Source organism: Desmodus rotundus, chromosome 1, assembly GCF_022682495.2.
Source record: "Desmodus rotundus isolate HL8 chromosome 1, HLdesRot8A.1, whole genome shotgun sequence".
In the NCBI taxonomy this organism is placed as follows: domain Eukaryota; kingdom Metazoa; phylum Chordata; class Mammalia; order Chiroptera; family Phyllostomidae; genus Desmodus; species Desmodus rotundus.
In genome coordinates this window covers 159,975,031-160,000,738 of record NC_071387.1, presented here as the reverse complement: position 1 = coordinate 160,000,738, position 25,708 = coordinate 159,975,031, and the positions used below count along the sequence as shown (strand labels likewise).

General features: G+C 34.5%; 1 protein-coding gene across 7 annotated transcripts in view; it reads left to right on the top strand.

Annotated features, from left to right (window-relative positions):
- Nucleotides 1-25,708, top strand: part of XRCC4 (X-ray repair cross complementing 4) — a 208,401-nt gene that overhangs the window by 72,891 nt on the left and 109,802 nt on the right. For all 7 annotated transcript variants that reach the window (XM_045197807.3, XM_045197808.3, XM_045197810.3 and 4 more), the window contains 3 exons: nucleotides 5,965-6,131; nucleotides 13,242-13,394; nucleotides 14,426-14,532. In XM_045197807.3, the coding sequence (XP_045053742.2) occupies nucleotides 5,965-6,131; nucleotides 13,242-13,394; nucleotides 14,426-14,532 (427 nt within the window). The remainder of the gene's footprint in view (nucleotides 1-5,964; nucleotides 6,132-13,241; nucleotides 13,395-14,425; nucleotides 14,533-25,708) is intronic.

Below are 25,708 nucleotides of genomic sequence, written 5' to 3'. Positions count from 1 at the left end.
GCTGAATAAAAGTAGTTCTTATCCTCTTCACATTTTTTAAATTTATTTTTATTGAATTGGCCCGAGAATGGGTAACCAGGGCACAGTGGGGGGATTTAGGAAATTAGTTATCTTAGGATATAACCATAGACTCTGTAAAGCTGATAGGCTACCTACCTGCGTTAGATTTTTTCAGAAAACAGAGTCAATAGAATACATATATATTGTATGTAATAACAGTATATATATTTATAAATAAGTTATTCACTCACACAATTATGTTGCCTGAGAAGTCTCACTATCTGCCATTGGAATCTGGAGACTCAGCGAAGCCTGTGATATAGTTCGAAGGCTTGATAGCTAGAGAGCTGATGGTGTAGAATTCCAATCCTGGTCAGAAGACCCAAGAACCAGGAGTGCTGAGGGCAGGAGAACGCTTGCGTCTCAGTCAGCCCAACTTGTCAGACAGAGAGTGAATTCAATGTCCTCCGTCTTTCTGTTCTGTTCTGTCCCTCAGCTGATGGTGGTGGTCACCTAGACTGGGGAAAGGAATCTGTTTTACTCAGCCCACCAATTTAAATGCTACTCTTTTCTAGAAACACTTTGACAGACATACTCAGAGGAATGTTTATACTAGCTAAGCATCCAGTGACCCAGTAAAGCAGACACATAAAATTAAATATCACACTAGCTACGGTCAGTGTTGATATTGAGAGTCCGATTATGGTCTGTGTACTGATATCTTGATTACTATTTCATGTTGCTCCTCTTATCTTGAAAATGTGCTTACCTACTCTGAGATCGATGTACTTGTGAAAAACATTGAATATGACATGAATGAGCACTTTTTAAATAACACTTCTCACACTATATAATGAGTAAATCTTCGTAAGTCTCTTTGTGGGTAGGGACATTACTTTATTTCTTCTTGTACCTTTGATGCATATGTTAGTATTTGGTGAAATTTTTCTTAAAAATGTTCACTGAATTGAAATGATACGACTGAGCAATTCTTTGAGGGTATATAGTAGTTAGGTTGGACAATGGTACTATTCCAAGTTTTTGATGTTCAAAAATGAAGATCACAGATTGTTGGTAAAGGAGCCTCATCTAGACTATAATATTTATCACATGTATATCTTGTTTTGGAATTTAAGCACCAAGAATGTGGGTAACATTACAAAAAAAAAGAAAATTTCAAATTTTAGGGCATTTTGAAATATATCATGTTTTTCTTCATATTATTAGCTTCAGCTAAAAGGAAGATATACATAGGAAGAAAAAGATATATTAAGAAAAACCAAAATTCTGATCTGATTGTCAGACTGATATGTGATTTTGGTGTAGAAAATGGCTATTAAAACCAATTTAATTGTTACATGTGACAACCTTAAAATTTAAGGTAGACATTGAATGTAGGCTCATTAAACACAGTTGTTGAAAGTGAAAATCTCAGTTAAATGTAGCTAAATAAATAGGAGTTTATTTTGAGGTAGCTATTCCAATAGATATTCAACTCCATAAAAACCTCTCTATTGTAGAGTCAAGTTGGTCAGATTTCTTAAGATCATTGAGAGGAAATATATACAGATGGTCTTTGAAGATTGAGGTATATTAGGAATATCCATATAAATGAGAGAATTTTGGTCAAGGGGAAGGTAAAGATAGAATGGAAAATAACCTGTTTGGCCTCCCAATAATGCCTCGGTTCTACTTCGTATAAGATTAATGTGTGGTGAACTGGAATACTAGCTCTGTCCACTTTAGGAAAACACTGTGACCTTGTGGGAACTGTTTTATAGTTGTTTGCTTAAAAACAACACTTTGGCCCTGGCTGGGTATCTCAGTAGGTTAGAGTGTCATCTGGATACGCCACTGTTTCAGGTTCCCTCACCAGTCAAGGCACATAGAAGAAGCAACCAATGAATGCATAAATAAGTGGAACAACAAATTGATGGTTCTTTCTTCCTCTCATCCTCTCCCCTCTCTCCCAAAACAAAACAAAACAAAAAAAACCCAACACTTCCTTGGTAATTCTGAGGGGACATGGAATGTGACTGTTGCAGTCACTTAAAAGTATAGAATCTCTTTGGGAAGAGTTTAGATCAAGTCATTTCAAAAGCAGTCGGCCATCCCCATTCATACTAGATCCTTGTATGATCTTCTTGGCTTTGCATTGATCCAGTTAGCAGTACTTGGGCGGCAAATTTGTGTTTATCTAAGGCATAAACTTGTAACAGCTTGCCATGTACTCGTAGAGGTTTACTTATCCAGCTTAAAAATTAAATAACCCTTTCCAAAAAAGAGCTCTATACATGACAGACACACAGGCATCATGGCCTTCTTTAATTTAGAGCCAAACACTAATACATAAAATTATGATAACTTTTAAAGAGTTTATGTTATATAGTTTTCTGAACTGATTTATTAAGGGGAATGCTTTTTTCTCTCTTTACTATATTGTAACAGTGACAGTAAGTGCCAAAGCATTTCTACTAGTTGCACATAAATCCTTTATCTCACCTTTTGAGTCATACAAAGAAATATTGTCCTTTGATAATTTTATTAAATATTCATTTTGGATCTAACATTGTTTCTCCATGGTACGACTTTTCATATAACTGTGTATCTCAGTGTATATTGTATTTCCAAAATGCTACCCTCTCTACCACTACTCCTTCACTTTAGTTTTTGGGATACACCACTTAGCACCCCATCAAATGAACTGGGATTACTACGTTGTCAAAATACAACAATTGCTATGCTATTTGGATATTTTTGGCAATGGGTGAGAGTTCTCACTTGAGAGTGCGTCACAAGAAAGAGTTTGCAGGAGTAAAACTCTAATACGCCAAAACAGTTGATTTTTTTGGACTTCATTGAAACTAAGTTTCTGGTTTTGATATTTGCTAACAGCAAGGTTCTAGAAGTCTATGTAACAAGACTTGTTTACATAGTTACCACCAAACACTTGGTATTTCATGCATTAATGGCATTATTTCACTGACAACAATAATTTTAGTCCTGAAGTATTTTACCATGTTAGTCTGGCTACATTTACACTTTTAGCTTTTTTTTTTTTTTTCACTTTTAGCTTTTTAATATTGAAAATTTATGGTTGTGGTGTTGTAGCTTGCATTGATTTTTCTGAAATTAATTTATTAACCTTGTAGGCTATAAAAAACTACTACCCTTTTGCATTTATGTAAAGCATATATTCTATAATATATACTTTCTTTTTTAAAAAAAAAGACTTTATTTTTTAGAGACAAGCAAAGTGAGGGAGAAAGAGAGGGAGAGAAACATCAATGTGTGGTTGCCTCTTGCACATCCTCAACTGGGGACCTGGCCTGCAACCCTGGCATATGCCCTGACTGGGAATTGAACCAGCAACCCTTTGGTTTGCAGGTTAGCACTCAATCCACTGAGCCACACCAGCCAGGGCTACTTTCTGTAATGTAGAGTGCAAGGTAGAAACTAAACATACATGGTAGAAACTAAAGAATGGATATTTAATTGAATTTGAAGTTTTTGTGTAGATTTCTACAGAATATTTTTGACTACATTTCACGTGACCCTTACACTCTTTTCATCTTAGATTCAGAGCTCAAAATCTGAATTTATTTCTATTAGCCCCACAGAGACTTACATATAACTGACATAATGCCTGAACATAGAGAGTACTCAATAGATGTTACTTATTATTACAAGAATGTTATGTTATAATTTGGTTTATTTCATCACAGTGGTGGAACATATTCTCTGAATATGCCTATTATTTTGAAGATATTAATTCATTGACTTCTGATATCTAGAATTGCTGTAGAAGTCCAGTGTCATTCTGATTCCTGATCATTCACATGTAACCTATTTTATTGCTCTGGAATGTTTTAGGATTCTCTTTATTGTCCTAAATGTTCCAGAATTTAATTATGCTATGTCTTGATATAAGTCCTCTTTTAATCCAGTGTGCTGGAACCTTAGTAGACCCTTTGTATCTGAAAATTTAAATCTTTTAGTTCATGCATTTCTTCTTATACTTTTTAAATTACTTCTCCATTTTATTTTCTCTTTCGGCTAGTTCTATTCTGTAAATTTTGACTGAAATTGCCTGAAATAATTTTAACTCAATGAATAATAATTATTAGAGTTTTTTCCAAGGCTTTTTTTTTTTTTGGTAAACATTGATTAAATTGTTTAATTTCAGTATTTGTACAAAGCTAATACAACTAAGTATACTCATTGAAATAAAGAACAGTTTTTTTCTAATCTGTTTTTTTCTTTTGTTAAGAAACAGGAGGAGGTAAGATGAAACAAAATAAAGGATTAAACAGACAGACTTGCTTAGGTTGCAACATACACACACGCTTTTTTTTCTGGCTAGACAAACAATATTCGGTCCTCTAAAGCCTGCCTATAGTACTGAAGAGTATAAATATCTTTTGTTTTTCTTTAGATTTTAAGCTAAATAAATGTTTCTCAACACTAGGGATCATCTGCATTTAAGCCTTTTGTCAGGGTTTCTGTAATATTAAGTAAGACTGTTTTCTTTTGGAAAATTTAAAGTACATAATTAAACACAATTTACACAGAAAAGTTTACACTCCAGTTAAACATAAAAATGATTCTAATTTATAGGAATTAACTGAAATGTTTTATAAAATTCCACTCAGATTGCAAACATTGATTTTTATTTTAGTGACTTGTATTTTTATTTTGAATTGATTAATAGGGATTTGTCTCAGAATTATCCACGACTATTTAAATATTTCTCAATCTGTATATAACATACTTAGAGAAATACTCTTTTTAAAGCAAGACATTTGGGAAATGTTCTAATTAGATCAATGCCATCATAGAAATTACTGATCTAGGAGGCTAAAACACAACCTAAAAAACCTCTCAGTTTTACTCTCAGTTTTGCTATTCATTGCCACCAGAATCTCCCTTCAGAATTATGTGTCATTTCAGAGAAACTAATAGTTTCTCTTACTAGCTGTTTAGTTAGGACACCTTCTTGTGTCAGTAAATAGCATAATAGCAGAGTAGGATCCTGACCTGAGTCCTTCAGTACGCTAGACAACTGCTCTGAACCTCGGGGTATAACCTGTAAAATGCACGATAGTTCCCCTTCCGTGATGATTAGATGAGTTTGTATTTGTGCTTTGCTTGAGTTGTCCTTCAGCTACAAGATATGGCACCTATAATAATAATTTATTTTAAAAATCTTAGTGGTTCCTACAATAATTATAATTTTGATAGTAAGGATACGTGTAATTATTATAATTACTGTTTTAGTATCTTTATCTACCAAATGAGAAGAACCTTTGTTCCCTCTAGAATTCCATAATTATAAATAAAACTATATTTTACTATATTATTTTAAAGTGCCCACTAGAAGAGCAATTAAGATTATGCAAAAGTACTCAAGCTTGACTACTGACATTTCTGTTTATAATGTATAGTAATAAATTGTTGTTTTTTGATGCTGTGTGGTGCCCCCAGGTTTATCAGTTTCCTAAATCCCTACAATTCTCTCAGCTATTACGGCATTTTGCTCTTCCTTCAGAAATAACATAGCTTATGTCAATTATTCCATTTTACCATCCGTATTAGCAGAAACTAGCATTAAAAATCCTCATGTGTAATTCCTTTTCTTAATCTAAGCAGAGACACTTATATAAGGTTGTAGCAAACAGATGGTAATATGCTTATATTGTGTTTACATTGCTTTCTCTTCTGCTAGAAGGTGTGAGAGTGATCTACAACTTACAAAAATTATTCTTAGGTTATATTTTGATTTATAGAGTAAAGTTTAGTAAGAAATTAGGAATTGGCTCAGTTACTTTGTTCACGCTATAGCTGGTAAGTGTACTCTATTTGAGTCAGACTTTTTTCCTCTTAGAATAAATTATGTGTATTTTAAATTGGGCTGCTCAATTTTGATATTCTCCCAAAGCTAATCATGTTTTCCTTTCATCCCAGTTCAGACTTGGTTCCTTCAATCTAGAGAAAGTCGCCAGCCCAGCCGAGGTCATTAGAGAACTTATTTGTGACTGCCTGGACACCATTGCAGAAAACCGTGCCAGAAATGAGCACCTGCAGAAAGAAAATGAAAGGCTTCTGAGGGACTGGAATGATGTTCAAGGACGGTGTGTGCATAAAGTGTTATATAAACCCAAAGCTCTCTTCAGATCATTTGTAGCACTAAGTTAATGATTTGTAAATTTGTAACATAAACTAGCATGTATTTAAAATAAATCTGTCATTAATTATACCTTTACTTAATATAATTAAACCAAATTACTGGTCACTATTGTACATGATAATAATACATTAATAGCTTTAGGTCATTAGTATTTGGTTGTACCAGCAAGCAAACTTATAAACAATAAGGAGTAACTGGGCAATGAGAATCAGGATTGATTAATATTAATCAAAATTTAGGAAGTTGATATTTATAAGGACTACTTTAGCTAAAATTACAGGATTAATAGTGAATAAATAGAAACATGAAATGTAAATAAGTGCAATTTATCCCTTATTTGGAATCTTTATATAAATGGCAAGTATTTCAAATGATGTGTGTTTTGGCTCCTAATACTTCTTTTTCCTGATTGATTGCAAATTCATAGTACCAGCGCTTTTAAAAGGTGAGGTAATTGTGACTACTGGAAAAGACATTTGAAAACCTTTTATTTTTCTGATTTTGCCTCTTGCTTTTTAAACGATGAAGAGAAAGGTCATTTATTTTATTAATTATGAATTTTCCTAACTATTTCATAATCTCGGCTGGCCCAAGGGTTAGCCTGTGTCACTCTATTATGTAAAAGATTTTTGAAGGAAATAAAATGTATGTTGTGAACCTTATATCTCTACAGAGACATATATAGTGTAGTATACATGTGTTTGTACATGTGTATCGTGAAACATCTGAATTATGTGGGATGCATATAATAGTTATAATTATTGCTATTATGTCCAGTGTGTCTAGTAGATTTTTAAAGTTTTCATTCAAACCAGTAGCAGATCTAAAAGATAAGAATATTTTCCCATTTAGGGTCTTTTCAGGGCAGTCATTGGGGTTGTTTTTCTGGACATCAGTAAGTCTGTATGGGGAACAGGAGTGAGTGAAGGGTTTTATCAGTATATGTATGGAGAAATGAGATGGACAAAAGAAATTTTTTGTATTTATTCAATCATTTTTATTAATTCATGCAAGACACATAAAATTAAGTTTTAATACCTGATTATATTAGGCTCTCAATTATTAAGAAAATAGTTCTCTTTTTGTTCTGAGTTAATTTTTGTCTTCCATCATATACAAATAGTGAAAGCAGATGAAATATATATAAATACTAGGATATCATACAGAGAAATAAGTTAATTTTTCTCTTTAATTTCTATTTTATTCGTGTTTGAATTGATATCAAATATCTGTCAGAACGCATGTTTTGGGGCTTACTTATATGTGAAATAAATCAAATTAAAGGAGATGTACTGTGTTTGTGATAAGCCATTATATTTAAAACTCAAAATACCCTCAGGATGATAGAAAATTTGATTCACAAATTGCCCACAAAAATGCAGGCTGGGTACTTGGTACTTGAACAAATTGCTTTAAAATGTCTGCCAGAGGTTGAAGGAAGTATTACCTCGTCAGTATTCAATACCACTGCCGTAGGATGGAAAGCAGCAGGGAGCAAAGATGGGAAAATGTGCCCTGTGGTTTAATGTGTGAGGAGTACATGTAGTATGTGGCCCGCAGACGCTTGGTTGGCTATTTCTGAACTGGACAGAAAGAGCCATTGTGTTATTGTGGCAAAAGGCTTTCTATTTGATCAAAAGCACAGTCTTGTATCTTATCACCTGTCCTACTGCGCCCCAGTTATTCTTTTTTCATAAATACTGGACCCGACATCTTCTTCAGAGGCTGAAGAAGATGTGCTATTGAGGTGACCCTGCCAACTGAGAGGAAAAAGAGTCCAGTCTAGAGAATTCTAGGTTCATAATTATATATCAGATGTTAGATTAGTAATTTTCATTTACAAGGTATGGCTAAGTAGGTTTACAGTTTTGAGTACATGAAACACAGAGATTATTCTTGAATTATTATTTATTTATTATTGTATTATTTTCCATACAACTATAAACCTACTTTTGCACCAGCCTGTATTTTCCAAATTGTTTGTTTTTTTCCCCATCAAAGGAGAAAGAGGCTATTTTAAGACGCTATAACTCTACCTTGGTCATGGCCAAGCAGTACTGCTGAACCTTCTTCAGTGTGCCCTTTCAACAGCCTTACAGAACTAGAAAATGAGCAAGGGATCTGCAGCTGCAGCTTCCCTGCGGTAAGTACTGGGTTGGCCAGAAAGTCTGTGTGGTTTTTTCTGGTCTCAAACGATGTCTCGATTTGAGTGCTATCAATTTCAGCTGGCCTGCTCAACTCTGTGGAGCATCGTCCAGCAAGAAATCTCCAGCACCAGACTTTGGTGACCACTTTTGACACATTAAATCAGTCACAGGACTTTCTCCATATGCTGCACAAATCTTTTTTTTGCATTTCATTTGTGTTTTTACCTTTCTTGGAATAATAAAGCCTAATATGCTAAAAATATTGCTTATTTTCTTCCTTAAAATGGCTACACAGAATTCACTAATTTTGATAAGTTTTTTAAATGTGTACTGGTATGACAGCTGTCACAATACAATCTAACGAAATTGTTTTGAATGAAGTTAAAAATAACTAAGTGCTACTAGAGCCATCCTAAAGAAATAAAACAAATGAACTTTTTGGCCAACCCAGTAGTACTGCTGAAGTCTTTAGAGAAATTGGAAATAGGACATGCACATACTGAATTAAGTCACTGAAGACATGAAAGTAGAGACTCATTAGTTGGGGCCATCACGTTAGGTCTGGTCACAGTTCAGTTTTCTGGACAGGCTCTGATTTCTTTTATGTCAGTGTTCATATATGATCCAATCATTTCTTCCCCATCATTGTTCCAGACAGTACGCCTGGGGGAGTGAGAGGGGGAGGAGCATAAAATAAGTGCAGAGAATTTCCTTATACGCTTGGTAGATAGGTCTCAAATATGTATCATACACAATAGGATATTATATAAGCAAAAAAGCCCAATCATGTACATATGTGCTTATATCATAAAAATGTTTATGATATGTTGAGGAGAAATATGAAGTACCAAAAATATTAATAATATCCTCATTTTGCAAAATATATCTTTAGATAGAAACTATCGAGAAGGAGAAAATGTAATTTTAATAGTCTACATCTGGAATTATGTATTAAATTTTACTTTACTTTTTGGGGTATGTTGCATATATATAGGCATTTTAATATGCATTATTATTATAATCAGAGCCAACTCTAAAACTATTTTCATTTGGAATGACAGTGGAGAATCAATGAAATTGGAGTAAGGCTTGAAGAATTACAGTATGATTAAAAAGAATGAGCTTTAATATACAGACAATATATTTACAGTTATTTTTTATTTACTTTTTCAATAATTGTGGTCTTAGCTCCATTTTGAACAAATAACATTACTAGATTAATTTAATTTTAATTTAAATTTGTATAGTTTAATTTGTATAATTTAATTTTGTATAGTTTTGATAGAGAAAACATTAGAAATATTGTATGTAAATCCTTAGGTTATTAGCTATATTTATTTCACTGGTTTATCCTATTGAATTTTAAATAACTCTTACATTCCATGTTACTGAATAGGCCTTTCGTTTGCAGGGAGACATCACATTAGAAACTCTCCGGCTTTATTCCCATTTTAGTTATTAAACCTATAATTTGAGGCAGTTTTCAGCAGATCGAATTGGTTTGACATACATTGAATCATTAGAATGGAAGAGACCCTGAAGGCTCTTCTGTTCCTTCTCTCTGCCTTTAACCTAGGATCACATTATATCAGGATGAATTCAGTCTGATTTTTAAACACCTCAACAGATAGATTCAGCTCCCCTTGGTAGCCCATCACAGTGTTGAAGAATAGCCGCAGTCAGAAAGTTCTGCCTTCCATCTACGGGTAATCTGAGTCATTCATGGTGTAGCTGAAGGCCATTTCCTCTTGTGCTGTCCTCAGAAAAGATGAGGAACAGCTGTTTACCATCTTCTTCAGTACTTAAGGCTTATTAAATCTTTATCGCTGCTTTCTTTTGCAGTTCTTTTTAGCATTCTTTGTCCTCTGAACTCTATTCATATTTTCTTTTGCTGTACAGCTCTGACATGAATATAAATTTGGCCAGAGCTGATTGTAAATATGAGGATTACTGTACAGTTTCAGAGGACCACATGTTCACATTTATGTATCTGTTGTTTCACTTGGGGTTATTTAATCTATGGTTTTACTTTGGATATTGTATTTGCATGAAATTGCCTTGTTTCTGCTCTTCTTTTTGGTTTTTTTTTTAACTTGGTATATTTAGATTCTTTGTTTCCCCCCCAGAAATATTTTATTTTGAATATTCAGTATTTTTCATGTTTAGTTATCTGTTCAATTATTTTTTAAAAATTACTGTCCTTTGGTCCAAGTTCCTAGATACCACAGTCCTCTTACTAATTAAACTTAACATATCGTCCTCTTCTCCTGGTCACTATTGAAAGGATGAAGCATCACTTGCGTCTTCCTTGTTTAAAGTGATTTATGGTTTTATCAGGTATGAGCTTTGCCTTGGAGATGATCCTTGGACTAAGGGTGGTCTGATCTAGTTGTATTTGTGTTCTCCTTTAGTATCACTAAACTTAGCAGTGAATCCCATGCCTGTCCTCCACTGAACGTCCTGCTCACTAACAGCTGTTAGTTCTTGAGGCAGAGGGTTGGCAGGAGTCAAGTAATATGAAAGGCATGGTAATACAATGCCATAAGGGAGCATTGGCATCAAGTATGGCTTATGGGAGACTGTAGGTACCTTTTAGTAACTGAATAGTGAATAAGAGGATAGCATCCTCTGAATTTCTTCATAAATTAATAATTAACAGTTAATTTATTTCCTGAAACTGTTTACAGTAATGCTCTGTCTCAGCTAACCCCCACTTCTCAGCTTTGTTATCCAGTTAGATGATCAGATATTTAGTTGTTACAAAACCCTAAAATTTTGCTAAACCCAAGCAAGTTTAATTGAGAGGATGCCATTCATTCTGTGGAGTTTGCTCTCCTACTGCAGCAATGTTGTTGCCTTTGGCAGTGTGGTCGTGACACTGATTATTTAGATTAACAATATTTTAGACAAATTATTTGACATTTCATTTTGATATCTTATTTTTAATTCATATTGATAAGTGCACATAATCTTTCAATCAGGTATTATTGCAGTGTTTTATATGTATATTAAATATATATTTAAATAAGATACATTACTTATTGATTACTATCCTTAAAATTTATGTAATTAATTATAACATACAAGATTTTTATAGGTACTGCATGCTAACCGATTGTGTCACCCACTGGAGCTCCAACATACAAGAATTTTTAGTGTGCCTTTTTATAATTGGTGTTTACTTTAGGGTTAAAGTATTTCATTATTATATACTCAGGTATTTTAATGCTATGTATGTTCTTTTTATCTTTTCTTAATTTTTGTTATTGTGTTACATTCCAAAAGAGTACAAGAAAATGGGAAATAATATTCACATAGCACTTTACACCTGAAATACAACTGCAGTGACATGTTTCTGCCTAAAAGAAGCTATCAGTGTGGGCAGCTCTTCAACTTTAGCTCTCTCTCCGGCCCCGCACACCTTTTGGTTTACTTGTTTCTCAGAGGGCTTTGCTTGATGAAAAAAGTACCATTATATTAATATTTACCACAAATTTTTTAGAAGCTTAAGAAAATGAAAAATATTTCTAGTGACATTGGTGACTAGCTGTTAAAGGAATGAAAAATATAAAACTCAGAATCACTGGCTCTCTGTTTCCTTATAAGATATCTATTAACTCACTGACTTGATTCTGTGCTGGGCACTAAGGATAAAGCAGACAGTAAAACACACAGGCACTCTGCCTTTAAGAGTTCACAGCCAATGACTATGCTATACGAGTGCTGTAATTGTTCCCAGAAAACAATATTGCCATATGTTTCTCTTCATGCCCTGAGAGGCCCTAATTCTTTGCATCTCTGGATAGATATATTGTTGAAAGCATAAGGGCATATATATCAAAGGTATCAAATTTTGACATTTTTGTTTCTAATTATTTCACTGAAAAATATTTAAAATATAGACTTTATTTTATACTTTATATAAAAATGTATTTGAAGTATATAAAATATTATAAATATGTAAAATATTTACAGTGAAAATACTGATACCCGCCTAGAACAACAGAAGCATAAATGAACAATATGGTAAAGAGAAAACTAGGCAGAGGCAGACTAAGCTTAAAAGCATATTTTACATAAAATAATTTATATTTGAATCTTTAAATAGATGTTTATTCATGGTATGTGTATCTGCACGTAGCAAGTACATGCAGCCTCTGCTAGTTTCTTTATATATTATCTGGGAGATCAAAATTAGCACAATGTCTTGTTAGCTCGTTTAAATATTGTGGAAAAATTAGAAATGATAGAGCATATGTTTTATCATGTTATATATCTAAAACTGAAGATATGTAGTGTTTTACACTTGCTGTTTCATCGACCTCTTCTTGGAACTTTCAGGTTGTGTACTTCCATTTATTGTGTGTGTGTGTCTGTGTATGTGCCGTGGGCAGGTGCCACTGGGTTATAAGCTGGAACTGGGGAAGTTGTTCTTGGCCTGGCGCAGCTCGTGATCTATTTAGGGAAAACAGATCAGGTAAATCACTTAATCACAAAACAAGATCGCTGTGGCTATTACAGTAATATTAACAAAGCATAGGAAACTTAGGCTTTAATCCTGTTTGAAATTTGTCATGTAAAAATATTCATTTGGAAATAAACCAGAGATGTAAATGAATTATTGCACTTAGGCATTTAGATGTTTTAAAAGTTTTTTTATATCAGTTTTCAATTTGATCCTTAGTTTAGCACACAAATTACTAACAAATAAACCATGAGGTCTAATTATTTGTTTAGCTATCTATATAAAACTGTGAATTAAATCAATAAAAGTATGTAAAAGATGATTTTTAATTGTATTTTCCTTGAAAAGTTTTCTTGAAATCATCTTCAGTAATAGTGTGTATAATATTAATGTTACAAAAATGTGCATGGTTTATTTATTTGTGTGTTTATTTACATTTTAGGTTTGAAAAATGTGTGAGTGCTAAGGAAGCTTTGGAGGCTGATCTTTATCAACGATTTATTCTGGTGCTGAATGAGAAGAAAGCAAAGATCAGAAGCTTACATAAATTGTTAAGTGAAGCTCAAGAACGAGAAAAGAACAATGAACATGAAAGGTATTTTGACCTTCCTGCTTTGAGATGGCTGGTGTATAAATTGAAGTGGAAATTCTTCCTAAATGTAAGAAAGTTAGGTGCCATCTTTTAGTAATATGAGATCATTTGGTAGTTGGGGGTTGGATGCTCTTGCTCTTGGATACATTGGGGTGGAGAGTTCTCAACATGATCTCCCCATCTCTGCCCAACTGTCACACCTACACCTAAATCATGAAACTGGCAGGAAGTTTATCTAAATATTGTTTGTTTAATTCATAGACATCACTAAGAAATAGATTAATTAAAAACTTTAATCTTCTGCCCAACTACAGAGTGGTATATGCATTTGTGATCTTGATGTCTAAGTAACAGTTGATTTTAGAATCAGGTGGTTCTGAGGGTGGATATGTACTTGATTTTTAGGAAAGAATCATAGATGACTAAGAGCTGGTATAGCTCGGACAATTACAACTATTTTAGGCATTTGCACTTACAGGTTTGGGTCTGTTGCCCTGAATCTAAGAGAAAACATAGGTTTACTAATGGTATAATATAAAGAATATAACATTTGCTATCATATGGTCCTATTTCAAGTGCTGGTCTGGCACTGATATTTATTACTACATGACTTTGGGCAAGTTCTTTAAATTCTCTGTGCCTTACTTGGGTATCTCCATAATCAGAATAAAAGTACCTGGCTCAGGATTTTCAGCAGATCAGATGAAAGGCGGCACTGCCCTGAGAGCAGTAGAATACTGAACACTGTGGCCCACAGGGGAATAGTATTTTGGTAGATGAGTGTGACAAGAAGCTGACTCAAGGATTATAGGGAGCACTCAACCACAGTTAGGTTAGCTACAAGGTAAACTTGTTCTTAAGAGAGTTTCATATAGTCTTTGAGGTGCTTTTGTCTTGTTCATGTGAGTATATTTCAATATATGTTTGTTTAATTATAATATTTTCCCCGGGATATTTTCTATGATTACTAGTGAATTTGATAGATAGCCAGGGGTTAGCCAATATTTTACAATTCTGACTTTCTCTTTTTCTAGGGAAACTGCAACATGTTCTGAAATGATTGCTGATAGAGCCACCGTCTATGACGAAAGTACTGACGAGGAAGGAGAAAGTCTGCCTGATCCCTCAGTGTCAGCTCCGGGTAATAAATACATTTATTTCCTGTTTTGAATATTTTACTTGGGCTTATCACTCTAATGACAGTAGTCCATAATGAAAAACGCTATGAAAAAAATTCCCTATAAAAACTCTTTAGACTTTTTAGTCTAAAACCTCAGCTACTAATGTGAACCATGGATATTTATTGTTAAATGCAGCAACTCATTAGCAACAACAAAACAAGCCAGTGTGCTCACATACATACACACCAAGGTACATTATTCTTTGTTAAACAAGGATGCATAACCAATATATGCCTTCATACTAATTATCTGTAGCTCAGAGCTGGCTGCCTATAACACTTGAGATTGGATCTAGCTAGAGCTCTGGGTGAGCATAACGGAGCAGGGTGATCTAGAATGCTTTATCCTGAGGTTGAGACCTTCTCTCACTGTTCGGAAAAGTGATCGTAATGGGGTTAGATGGTGTCAGCGAGAAAAGAAGGAGAAACGGCACTTAAAAGTACCTGAGCCTTTCTCAGTACCTCAGGTCAAGTGCCCAGCAAGCAGGTTTTTCAACAAACTATGGATTATTTTACTAGAATTTTAGAGATTTTCTAGAGGGAGAAGCCGCTGAACTCACATTATACTTATGTGGTTATAACATAAGCCTACTATTCTCAACATTAATGTTGGGTTCATTTATTTAGCAATTATATTTTTGAGTGTCCATTATGTATCAGAAACTTTTCTATGTAGTAGAGAAGAAAAAACAAACATTTCTACTATGGTGGAGTTTGAATTCTAGACAGACAAAATAACAAAATGAATAAATTTAATAGAAAATATGTTAAGTGCTAAAGAGAAAATTAAATGGGGAGAGGTGGTAGAAAATGTCAGGGTGGGAATAGGATGAGTGTTGTGATTTGGGGCAGAGCACCAGAAAAGGCCTCGTTCAGAAGGTGGTAAGTCTCTCTGTGGGGACAGCATGCCAGGCACGGAGAACAGTTAAGTACAAAGGCCCTAATGTCCAAGCAGTAGACAGAGGAGCTTGCCTGACGTGTTTAACCAATAATGCTGAAGGCAGTGTGGATCAGCTTGAAGGGTGAAGATAGGGAGGACTAGGAAAGGAGATCAGAGGGAGGCCAGATCATGTGCAGGGCCTTATAGTAATGATTTTGACTTTTATTTTGAGTTATATTGGAAACTTTTGCAGGGTTTTAAACAGTCAAGTGACATAATCTGACTTAAACTTTTAAAAATGTGTTAAATACATTGGAGTAACCTTGGTTAATAATACTATATAAGTTGTAGGTGTACAATTCTGTAATACATCAGTTGTAAATTGCATGGCGTGCTCAACGCCCAAAGTCTAGTCTCTTTCTGTCACCATGTATTTGAACCCCTTCACCCTCCTCCTCCTCCCCCACCCTACCTTGTTCACCTCTGGTTCCCACCATACTGTTTGTCTATCAGTTTGTTTGTTTGTTTTCTTTGTTAATTTATTTCTTTCTGTTTAATATGCCATATGAGAGTGAAATGATGTGCTTTTTGTCTGGCATTTCACTTAGCATGCTAGTCTCAAGATCCATCTATGTTGGCACAAATGGCAAGATTTTTTTTTCAGGGCTTAGTAGTAGTCCATTGTATATACATACCATATTTATCCAGTCATCTATAGAAGGAAACTTAGGTTGTTTCCATGTCTCAGCTATTGTAAATAATGTTGAAGTGAACATAAGAGTATATATATTTTAACAAATAAGTGTTTTCAATTTTCTTTACCTTAATTTCCCTCCAACATTTCATTAAGAATATTTTTTATTATATTTTTTCCATTACCATTTAGTCTCTTTATACCCCCATCCCCCGCCCCCGCAACCACACCACTGTTGTCCATGTCCATGAGTCCCTTTTCCTTTTTGTACAATCCCTCTGCCCCCCTACTCCCACCCCTTAAGCTGTCATCCTGCTGTCTATCTATGAGTCTCTATTTTGCTTGTTAGTTCAGTTTTTTTATTAGATTCAACATATGGTGAGTGAAATCATATGGTATTTGTCTTTCTCTGCCTGGCTTATTTCACTTAGCATAATGTCCTCCAGGTCCATCCATGCTGTCACAAAGAGTTAAACTTTCTTCTTTTTTATGGCTGTGTACAGTTACATTGTATAAATGTTCCATAGTCGTTTCATCCACTCATCTACTGACGAACACTTGGGATGCTTCCATATCTTGGGATATGTAAATAACGCTGCAATGAACATAGGGGTGCTTATATTCTTTCAAATTAGTGTTTTGGGTTCCTTCAGATATAGTCCAAGAAGTGGGATCACTAGGTCAAAAGGCAGATCCATTTTTAATTTTTTGAGGTATCTCCATACTCTTTTCCACAGTGGCTACACCAGTCTGCATTCCCACCAACATACAAAAGGGTTCCCCTTTCTTCACATTCTCACCAGCACTTGTTGTTTGTTGATTTATTGGTGATGGCCATTCTGACAGGTATGAGATGATATCTCATTGTGGTTTTAATTTGCATTTCTTTGATGATTAGTGACATTGAGCATCTTTTCATATGTCTATTGGCCATCTACATGTCCCCTTTGGAGAACTGTCTATTCAGTTCCTTTGCCCATTTTTTAATTGGGTTGTTTGTTTTTTTGGTGTTCAGTTTTGTAAGTTTTTTAATAAATTTTGGATTTTAACCCCTTATCAGATATAACAGCAAATACATTCTCCCATTCTGTGGGTTGTCTTTTTACGTTGTTGATGATTTCCTTTTCTGTGCAAAAATTTTTTAGTTTGATGTAGTCACATTTGCTTATTTTTTTAAGTGTATTCTTGGGTGTGGTATAAGAAGGTGGTCTAGTTTCATTTCCCTGCAAGTATCTCCAATTTTCCCAACACCATTTATTGAATAAGCTATCTTTAGCCCATTGTATGTGCTTACTTCCTCTGGGCTCTCTATTCTGTTCATTGATCTATGTGTCTGTTTTTATGCTAGTACTGTTTTTATGCTGTTTTGAGTGCTGTGGCCTGGTAGTATAGTTTGATACTAGGTAGCGTGATTGCTCCAACTTTGTTCTTTCTCAGGATCACGGTTGCTGTGTGGGACCTTTGTGGTTCTATATAAATTTTTGAAATATTTGTTCTAGTTCTGTGAAATATGTCATTGGAATCTGATAGGAATTGCATTGAGTCTATAGATTGCTTTGGGTAATATGGACATTTTAGTGATGTTAATTCTTCCTATCCATGAACACAGTATGTACTTCCATTTATTTGTATCTTCTTCTATTTCTTTCTTCAGTGTCATAATTTTCTGACTATAGGTCTTTTACTCCCTTGGTTAGATTTATTCCTAGGTATTTTATTCTTTTTGTGCAATTGTGAATGTGGTAGTTTTCTTAATGTCCGTTTCTGTTACTTCATTCTTGGCATGTAAAAATGCAGCTGATTTCTGGATATAAATTTTGTATCCTGCTACTTTGCTGAATTCATTTCTCAGTTCTAGTAGTTTCTTGGTGGAATCTTTGGGATTCTTTATGTACAGTACAATATCATGTCATCTGCAGATAGAGACAGTTTTACTTCTTCCTTTCCAATTTGGATGCCTCTTATTTCTTCTTGTCTGATTGCTCTGGCTAGGACTGCCAGTACTATGTTGAATAAGAGTGGTAAAAGTGGACATCACTGTCTTGTCCCCTATATTAAGGGGAAAGTTTATAGTTTTTGCCCATTGAGTATGATGATGGCAGTGGTTTGTCCTTTGTGGCCTTTATTATGTTTCATCATGATCCCTCTATTTCCACTTTGCTGAGAGTTACCATAAATGGATTTTGGATTTAATCAAATGTTTTTTCTGAATATATTGATGTGACCATATGGTTTTTACACTCCATTTTACATGTTGAATCACATTTATTGATTTGCAAATGTTGTACCAACCTTGCATTCCTGGAATAAATCCCACTTGATCATGGTGTATGATCTTTTTGATGCATTACTATATTTGGTTTGCTAATATTTTGTTGAGGATTTTAGCACCTATGTTCATTAAGGATATCAGTCTATAATTTTGTGGGGGGGGTTTAATGTCTTTATCTGGTTTTGGAATTAGGATAATGCTGGCTTCATAAGATCAGTTTGGGAGTCTCCCCTCCTCTTTATGAAAGAGATGCAGAGGTGTTAGTTCTTCTTGGAATGTTTGGTAAAATTCACCTGTGAAGCCATCTGGCCCATGGCTTTTGTTTCTTGGGAGTTTTTTTGGTTACTGCTTCAGTTTCATTAGGTGTAATCTGTCTATTCAGATTCTCTGATTCTTCCTGATTTAGTTTAGGAAGATTGTATGTTTCTAGGAATTTATCCATTTTGTTCAGTTTGTCCAGTTTGTTGGCATATAGTTCATAATATTTTTTTACAATCCTTTGTATTTGTTGTCAATTATTTTCCCTCTTTCATTTATTAATTTATTTGGGTTTTCTGTCTTTTCTTCTTCATGAGTCTGGTTAAAGGTTTGTCAATTTTATCTTTTAAAAGAAGCATCTCTTTGATTCATTGATCTTTTATATTTTTTTAGACTTTATTTCACTTATTTCTGTTCTGATCTATATTATTTTATTCCTACTATTCACTTTGGTTTGCTTTGTTGTTCTTTTTCATGTTCCTTTACATGTGAAGTTAGATTGTTTATTTGAACTTTCTCTTGTTTTTTGAGATAGGCCTATAATGCTATGAATTTCCGTTAGGATTGCTTTCTGTGTGTCTCACAGATTTTTGATAGTTGTGTTCTCATATTCATTTGAGTCAAGGTGTCTTTTGTTGCTTCCTTGATCTTGCTGTTGGCCCACTTATTGTTTAATAACATGTTATTCAGCTTCCATGTCTTTGCATGTTTTTCAGTGTTCTTCTTGTGACTGATTTGTAGTTTTATAGCATTGTGGTCAGAGAAAATGCTTGATATCATTTCAGTCTTCTTAATTTATTGAGACTTGTTTGGTGTCCTAACATGTCCTAGAAAACATTCCATGTGCACTTGAAAAGTATGTATATTCTGCTGCTTTGGGGTGAAATTCCCTGAAGATATCAATTAAATCCATTTGATCTAGTGTGTTGTTTAAAGCCACTGTCTTCTTGTTTATTTTTTCTCTGAAAGATCTATCCATGATGTCAACTGTGTGTTAAAAGCCCTGACTATGACTGTATTGCTGTTGATCTCTCCCTTTTTTGTCCAGCAAGATTTTCTTTACTTACTTAGGGTTAGGATATGTAAATATTTACTAGGGTTATATCCTCTTGTTGGATTATTCTCTTTATCATTATGTAGTGTCTCTTACTGTAGCCTTGGTTTTAAAGTCTATAATATGGGATATAAATATTTCTATCCCAGCTTTTCTTTCTTTTCCACTTTCATGAAATATCTTTTTCCATCCCTTTACTTTTATCTGTGTGGATCTTTTGATCTGAGGTGTGTCTCTTGGAGGCAGCATTTCTATGGGTCTTGCTTTCTTATACATTCAGCTACCCTGTGTCTTGGTTGGAGCATTTAAGCCATTACAATTTAAGGTGAGTATCAATAGATACGTATTTAGTGCCATTTTATTGTTTCACTGTTTTCTTCTGTTTTTTTTTTTTTTTCTTCTTAAAGCAAGCCCTTTAACAATTGTTGCAGGTTTAGTGTTAACAAACTGCTTTAGCTTTTTTGTGTCTGTGAAGTTCCTTATCTCTCTTTCAATTTTAAATAATAGTTGCTTGGTAAAGTAGCCTTGGTCTTATGTTCTTGCTTTTCATCATCCTGATTATTTTATTCCACTCCCTTCTGGCCTGTAATGTTTCTGTTGATAAATCAGATGACAGTCTATTGGTGCTCCCTTGTATGTAACTACCTGCTTTTCTCTTTCAGCTTTTACGATTCTCACCTTGCCTTTCAGGCTTTGCCATTTTAATTATGATGTGTCTCGGTGTAGGCCTCTTTGGGTCCAACTTGTTTGGGACTCTCTGAGGTTTCTGGACTTGTGTGTCTTTTTCCTTCATCAAATTAGGAAAGTTTTTGGTCATTATTTCTTCATATAGGTTCTCCATCCCTTTTCCTCTCTCTTTTCCTTCTGGTATACCCATGATATGGATGATGTTATGCTTCTTGCTATCCCAAATGTTTCTTAAGCTCTCTTGATTTTTTTAAATTCTTTTTTTCTTTTTTCTGCTCTGCCTGGGTGTTTTCTTCTACCTGGTCTTCCAAATCACTGATTAAATCCCTTGCTTCCTCTTTCTTTCCAGTGTATTATTTATTTCAGATATTGCATTCTTTATTTTTGACTGTTCCTCTTCTATGATTTCTACATCTTTTTTTTAATGCTGTTGAGTATCCTTATAATCATTATTCTAAATATTCTATCTGATAATTTGCTTGCCTCTATTTCATCTAATTCATTTGGAGAATTCTCTTTTTCTTTCTTTTGGGGCCAGTTTCTTTGTCTTCCCATTTTGGCTGCCTCTTTGTGTTTGTTTGTTTCTCTGCATTATGTTTATCTGCAAAGACTCTGATTATTTGATTCAGACCTTTCTCAGACACTGCCTGTGACTGAGCCTGGGCAACCTGTTTGGAACTATCAGCAATCCACAGCGTGTGGTTCCTACTACTGTACCTGTGTGTATGCAGAAAGAACCAGACTTCACACCAAGGCTAGCTTTTACCAGTGTTGGGCCTGGAGGATGGTCAGCTAAAGTCTCAGCGCTCCCAGAGTTCCACCTCTGCCTACAGGCTTTCTGTTAGGCTTAAAGAGTGAAAGTCTTCCAGCAGTACTTTTCAGCAGCAGGTCTGAAGCACCACAGAGTGTGAAAGAGTAATTCCTGCGGGTGGGGTTATTGCTTCCCCTCAGCTTGATGCCATTCGGAGGGGAGTGCTCTGCCTGACAAAGATGGCTCCTGTAGTATGGGGAATGACTCAGTACAGGTATCCTGGTGGCTGTTCCTCCTATTCTCTTCCCTGAGCCACCAACTCCAGACTGTACCAATCGTCTCTAGTCCAAACTGCCCTCCCTCTGCCAGAGCCCAGGGTAAGTGGCTGTAAATGAAAATTTTGTGCTTTGGCCCTTTAGAGGCTCTCTAAGTCTCTAGCTGTCTCTCCCTGACAGACAGAAACACTGCTGCCTTTCACAGCTGTATGTTATCTGGGTTCTTTTATGCCTCTGGTGCTGGAACCTGGGAAGCCCAGATGGGGGTTTAGACCCCACACTTCTCAGGGGCAAACCCCTGGCCAACCCTTGAAATATCCTTCCAAGACTTCAGCTGCTGCCCATGGGAGCCCAGCCAGCCCTCTCACGCCTCCTCTGTAATCCCTACCAGTCAGACTGTGGTGAGTGGTTTCTTCTGTCTGTCCATGGTTATAAGGCTTCTCTCCAGCTAGTGTTCCTTTGGTTATTCAGGATGATTTCTCTAATTTTTAGTTGTAATTCCCAATTGGTCTTGGGAGCAGGTTAATGTAGCTTCCTTCCACTTACTCTTCTGCCATCTTGGGTCCTCTAATTTTCTATTTTAACAGGATTAATCTAGCTGTGGTGTTGAGAATAGATGATAAGCACACAACTGTAACTGTAACTTAGATGATAAGCACACTATAAGATGATAAGCACACAAGATAAAACAAACGGAAAGGTAGATCAATAATGAATGAAGGATGAGAGTGTCTTAGATCAGAATGAAAGCAGTGAAGGTGATAACAGGAAGATTCTCTAGGTATATTTAGAGGCAGCAGGATTTGCTGATGAAGTATGTGTTGTGAAAGAAAAACACCGAGAATGGTAAGTTTGTTGGACTGAAATAATTAATATACACAGTTGACTTACTGAGTTGGGGAAGACTGAAAGAAGAAAGTTAAATACTCAGTTGTAGAGACATTAATTCTGACATATGGAAAGGGAGTCGGATATACAAATTTGGAGTCTGTTGGAGGACACCCTTTCGAAGATATAAGTAAAGATGATACTTAAAGCTGGCTGAGATACTGAGGGAGATAGAGAAGAGAGTACTCTGACCTAGTGCATTTGAATGTGTTGATGTGAGTAAGTGAGGAAACCAGCAAAGAAGACTGAGAAGGGCCAATCTGAAGGTAGCAGGCAAATATTGTTAAGTGTGGTATCCTGGAGACCAAGAAAGTATAAGAAGACATTGATCAGCTGATCAGCTGAGTTAAATGCTGCAGATTAGGCAAGGAAATAAGGATTGAGGATTGAAGGATTTAGCAACCCAAGTGTTACTGAGGATCTTAATAAAACATTTTCAGTGGAATGGTAGGGAATAGGAGAGAATAGGAGGTTCAAAATCAATGAGAGGAGAAAATTGGAGAAGAGACAGAATGCCTAACCAACACTATTAACCAGTTTCACTGTGAATCAAAGGAAAGATCCAGCTTAGCAGCCAGAGGCGGGAGTGGAATCAAGAGGGTTGATTTTTTTTCTAGGTGAGAAAAATAATACCGTATTTGCATACTAATGGGAGTAAATAAAGAAAGATGGGGGGAAAATGTCCAGGCAGTAGACAGTGGTAACAATTGCTGGGATACTGTCTCAAAGTAGATAAAGGAAGATGGGCTTAAATGGGCAAGTGGCAGGATTTATTTAGCTAGAAGCATGGCCTTAATGACAGGAAAGAGGTAGAATAAATGGACAAAGACATAGAAAGGTATCAAATTGTAGTCATGGAAACTTACTGCTGTGGATTAAATTAGTTGATCGATTAATCTGATTCTAATTAGATATGAATTGTATCACACAATCCTGCTTTTGTACATCAGAGTTAAATTTCCTCTCATTTGGGGGCTATGCTTGGTTTACATTAGTGACCCATTTAAAATGAAATCATTCTTTAATAATAAATTGTAATCAAAAGCTCACAAAGAAAATCTGTACTCTTTCCAGTTTAAACATTCACAACTTTTATTAAATACAATGGCCTTTGATTTTGTTCCTTATTCAGAGCATCTCACCAGCCTTTGAAGTAGATGAAAATTATTTTTGAAGAGAAAATATATGGTTAAATTTGGGTATATAAGAAAGGGGTTCTTTATGTGTTCACTCTTTTAAGCAAATCTTTTAAAGTTACAATTGTACTATTTTAAATTTGGCAGAATTTCTCTTCTCTTCAGAAGTGTTTAGTTCATTGCTTTAAAAAAAAATTTTACATGGGTGTATTTTCTTTAACTCATACCAGTTCACTGTACATTTGATTTATAGGTCTCTCATTCTAATTTTTTTTTTGTATTTAACTGCTTTTAGCAAGTTCTTGATGTCAAGAATTAATAGCATTTTATTAGAAGCCTTAAGTATCCTTTTTCTTCTGCTTCAGTAAGAAATATTGAGAAAACTGAATTTTGTTTAAAAATATTTACCTTAGATTTAAAATGCTTGATATTGAATTAAGAACTAGATTCTATAGATCTGAGGGAAAACATTGTTAAATAGCAAGGTGAGCCTTCTTATAACTTACTGTATTCCATAATGCATACTTTATCAGAGACAAAAAAAAAATTTAGACCACAGGATTTTTTTAAATCACAGCTTTGTCTTCTGGCAATTTACATTTTATTACTAGGTGCTAGGGGTAGATCTGTAGCGATTTCTTTCTACAGTTATTCTGTCGTCTTGACAATAAAATACTTATTCTTAGAGTACAAGTAAATATGTGAATTTATTTTACATATTGCAGGTACGTGTGTACTTCTACTTCTACTTCTACTTTGAAGTACGTGTGTACTTCAAAGGAAATTGATGAGATTTAATACATTTACTCTCTTTCAGAAAGCCATTTCTTCAAAATGTTAAATGTTTAAGTTGGTAGTAATTTTTATTTTGCAAATGTATTTTCATGATCAATTATTAAAATCACCAATTTTTTCCATTAGTTGTTTGCATTATTACCCTGTGCCTGTATGATAAAAGAGGTTTCAGTGAGACCAGGATCATTTATTGATTCCACAGTATGCATTCATGGAAAAAGTCTGTTTATTTTTATGCATGTATCCAGAAGTAGGGTAGGGGTATTATAGATGTTATGAATAAGCAATCTCTTTTATTACTTTTTCTCCAAAGTTTAAATTTTTTTCCTATCATTAGGATTGTTGAAGCACTAACTAACGACAACTAGTCTAATCCAACAAACTACATCATGCTATGAACCACAGCATATAGTATGAAAAACCTTTATTCATTAACAATTTATTAGCTAAAAGGAGATCTCTGAAATATTCTGAAATTTGACCACAGTTTATACCACCCCACAACTACATTTCATAATTTTCTGTGGCAAGATTTACTTTCTTTATGTCTAAACTTCCCAAATTTCTAGATAGATAGCAGTAGTATTACAAACTTAATTTCTTTACCTGTGACTGCACACTAAGGCCCTAGAGATCATAGATATTTCACTGTTTTTTTTTTCTTATTAAGATTATTATAGAGAAGGTGGTTACTGGTGTCTCTATAGCTCAACTCTTCTATTACAAAGGAAGATGGTTCATTTTTACTTCCCATCTAGTTGGCTTTAAGAATTTTCTAGTTAGTCTGTACTCCTGTCACCTACAAAGTTTTTTGTCTATTTTTTAATTCAATGGAAACTTGTTAGGTCATTATAGCTAGTATAAAACACTCTCCTCTGCAAGAAACCCTCTGTTTTCTTTTTTAATAAAATCAAGGTAACACCTAATGTCCATCGTTGCGGAGAAGTTTCAAGTTGAACTAGGTCCCCTGAATAATAGAACCTCACCAAAATATATAGAGGCATAAACATGATTAATATAGCATCTGAGTGCCAGGACTATCAGTAGTACATGTAAGTTGCCTGTCATTTGCTCAAAAATATCTGATATATCCTAAAAATAATTTCTGCATTTTTTATACTTTATAACCATTTGACATTCTAATAACAGTAGAATTGTATGTGAAAACATCTTAAAATGTATATAAATATTATAAAATTTTAACATTTATTAAAAAACATTTCTTAGTTGTAATATAATTAAAAAGGCAAATGAATATTTAGTGGAAAAAGTCTGTTTCATAGAAATAGGATCTTTCTTGTGGAGCATTTTGAAAACTTAGTTGACTCCTAACGAGGAATCATTTTAATGCCTCTTTATTATTTTAAATTATTTGTAATTACTTAAATAATCAATATTTTTAAATTGTAATTATTTCTATTAATATTAATTGACAATATTTACTACA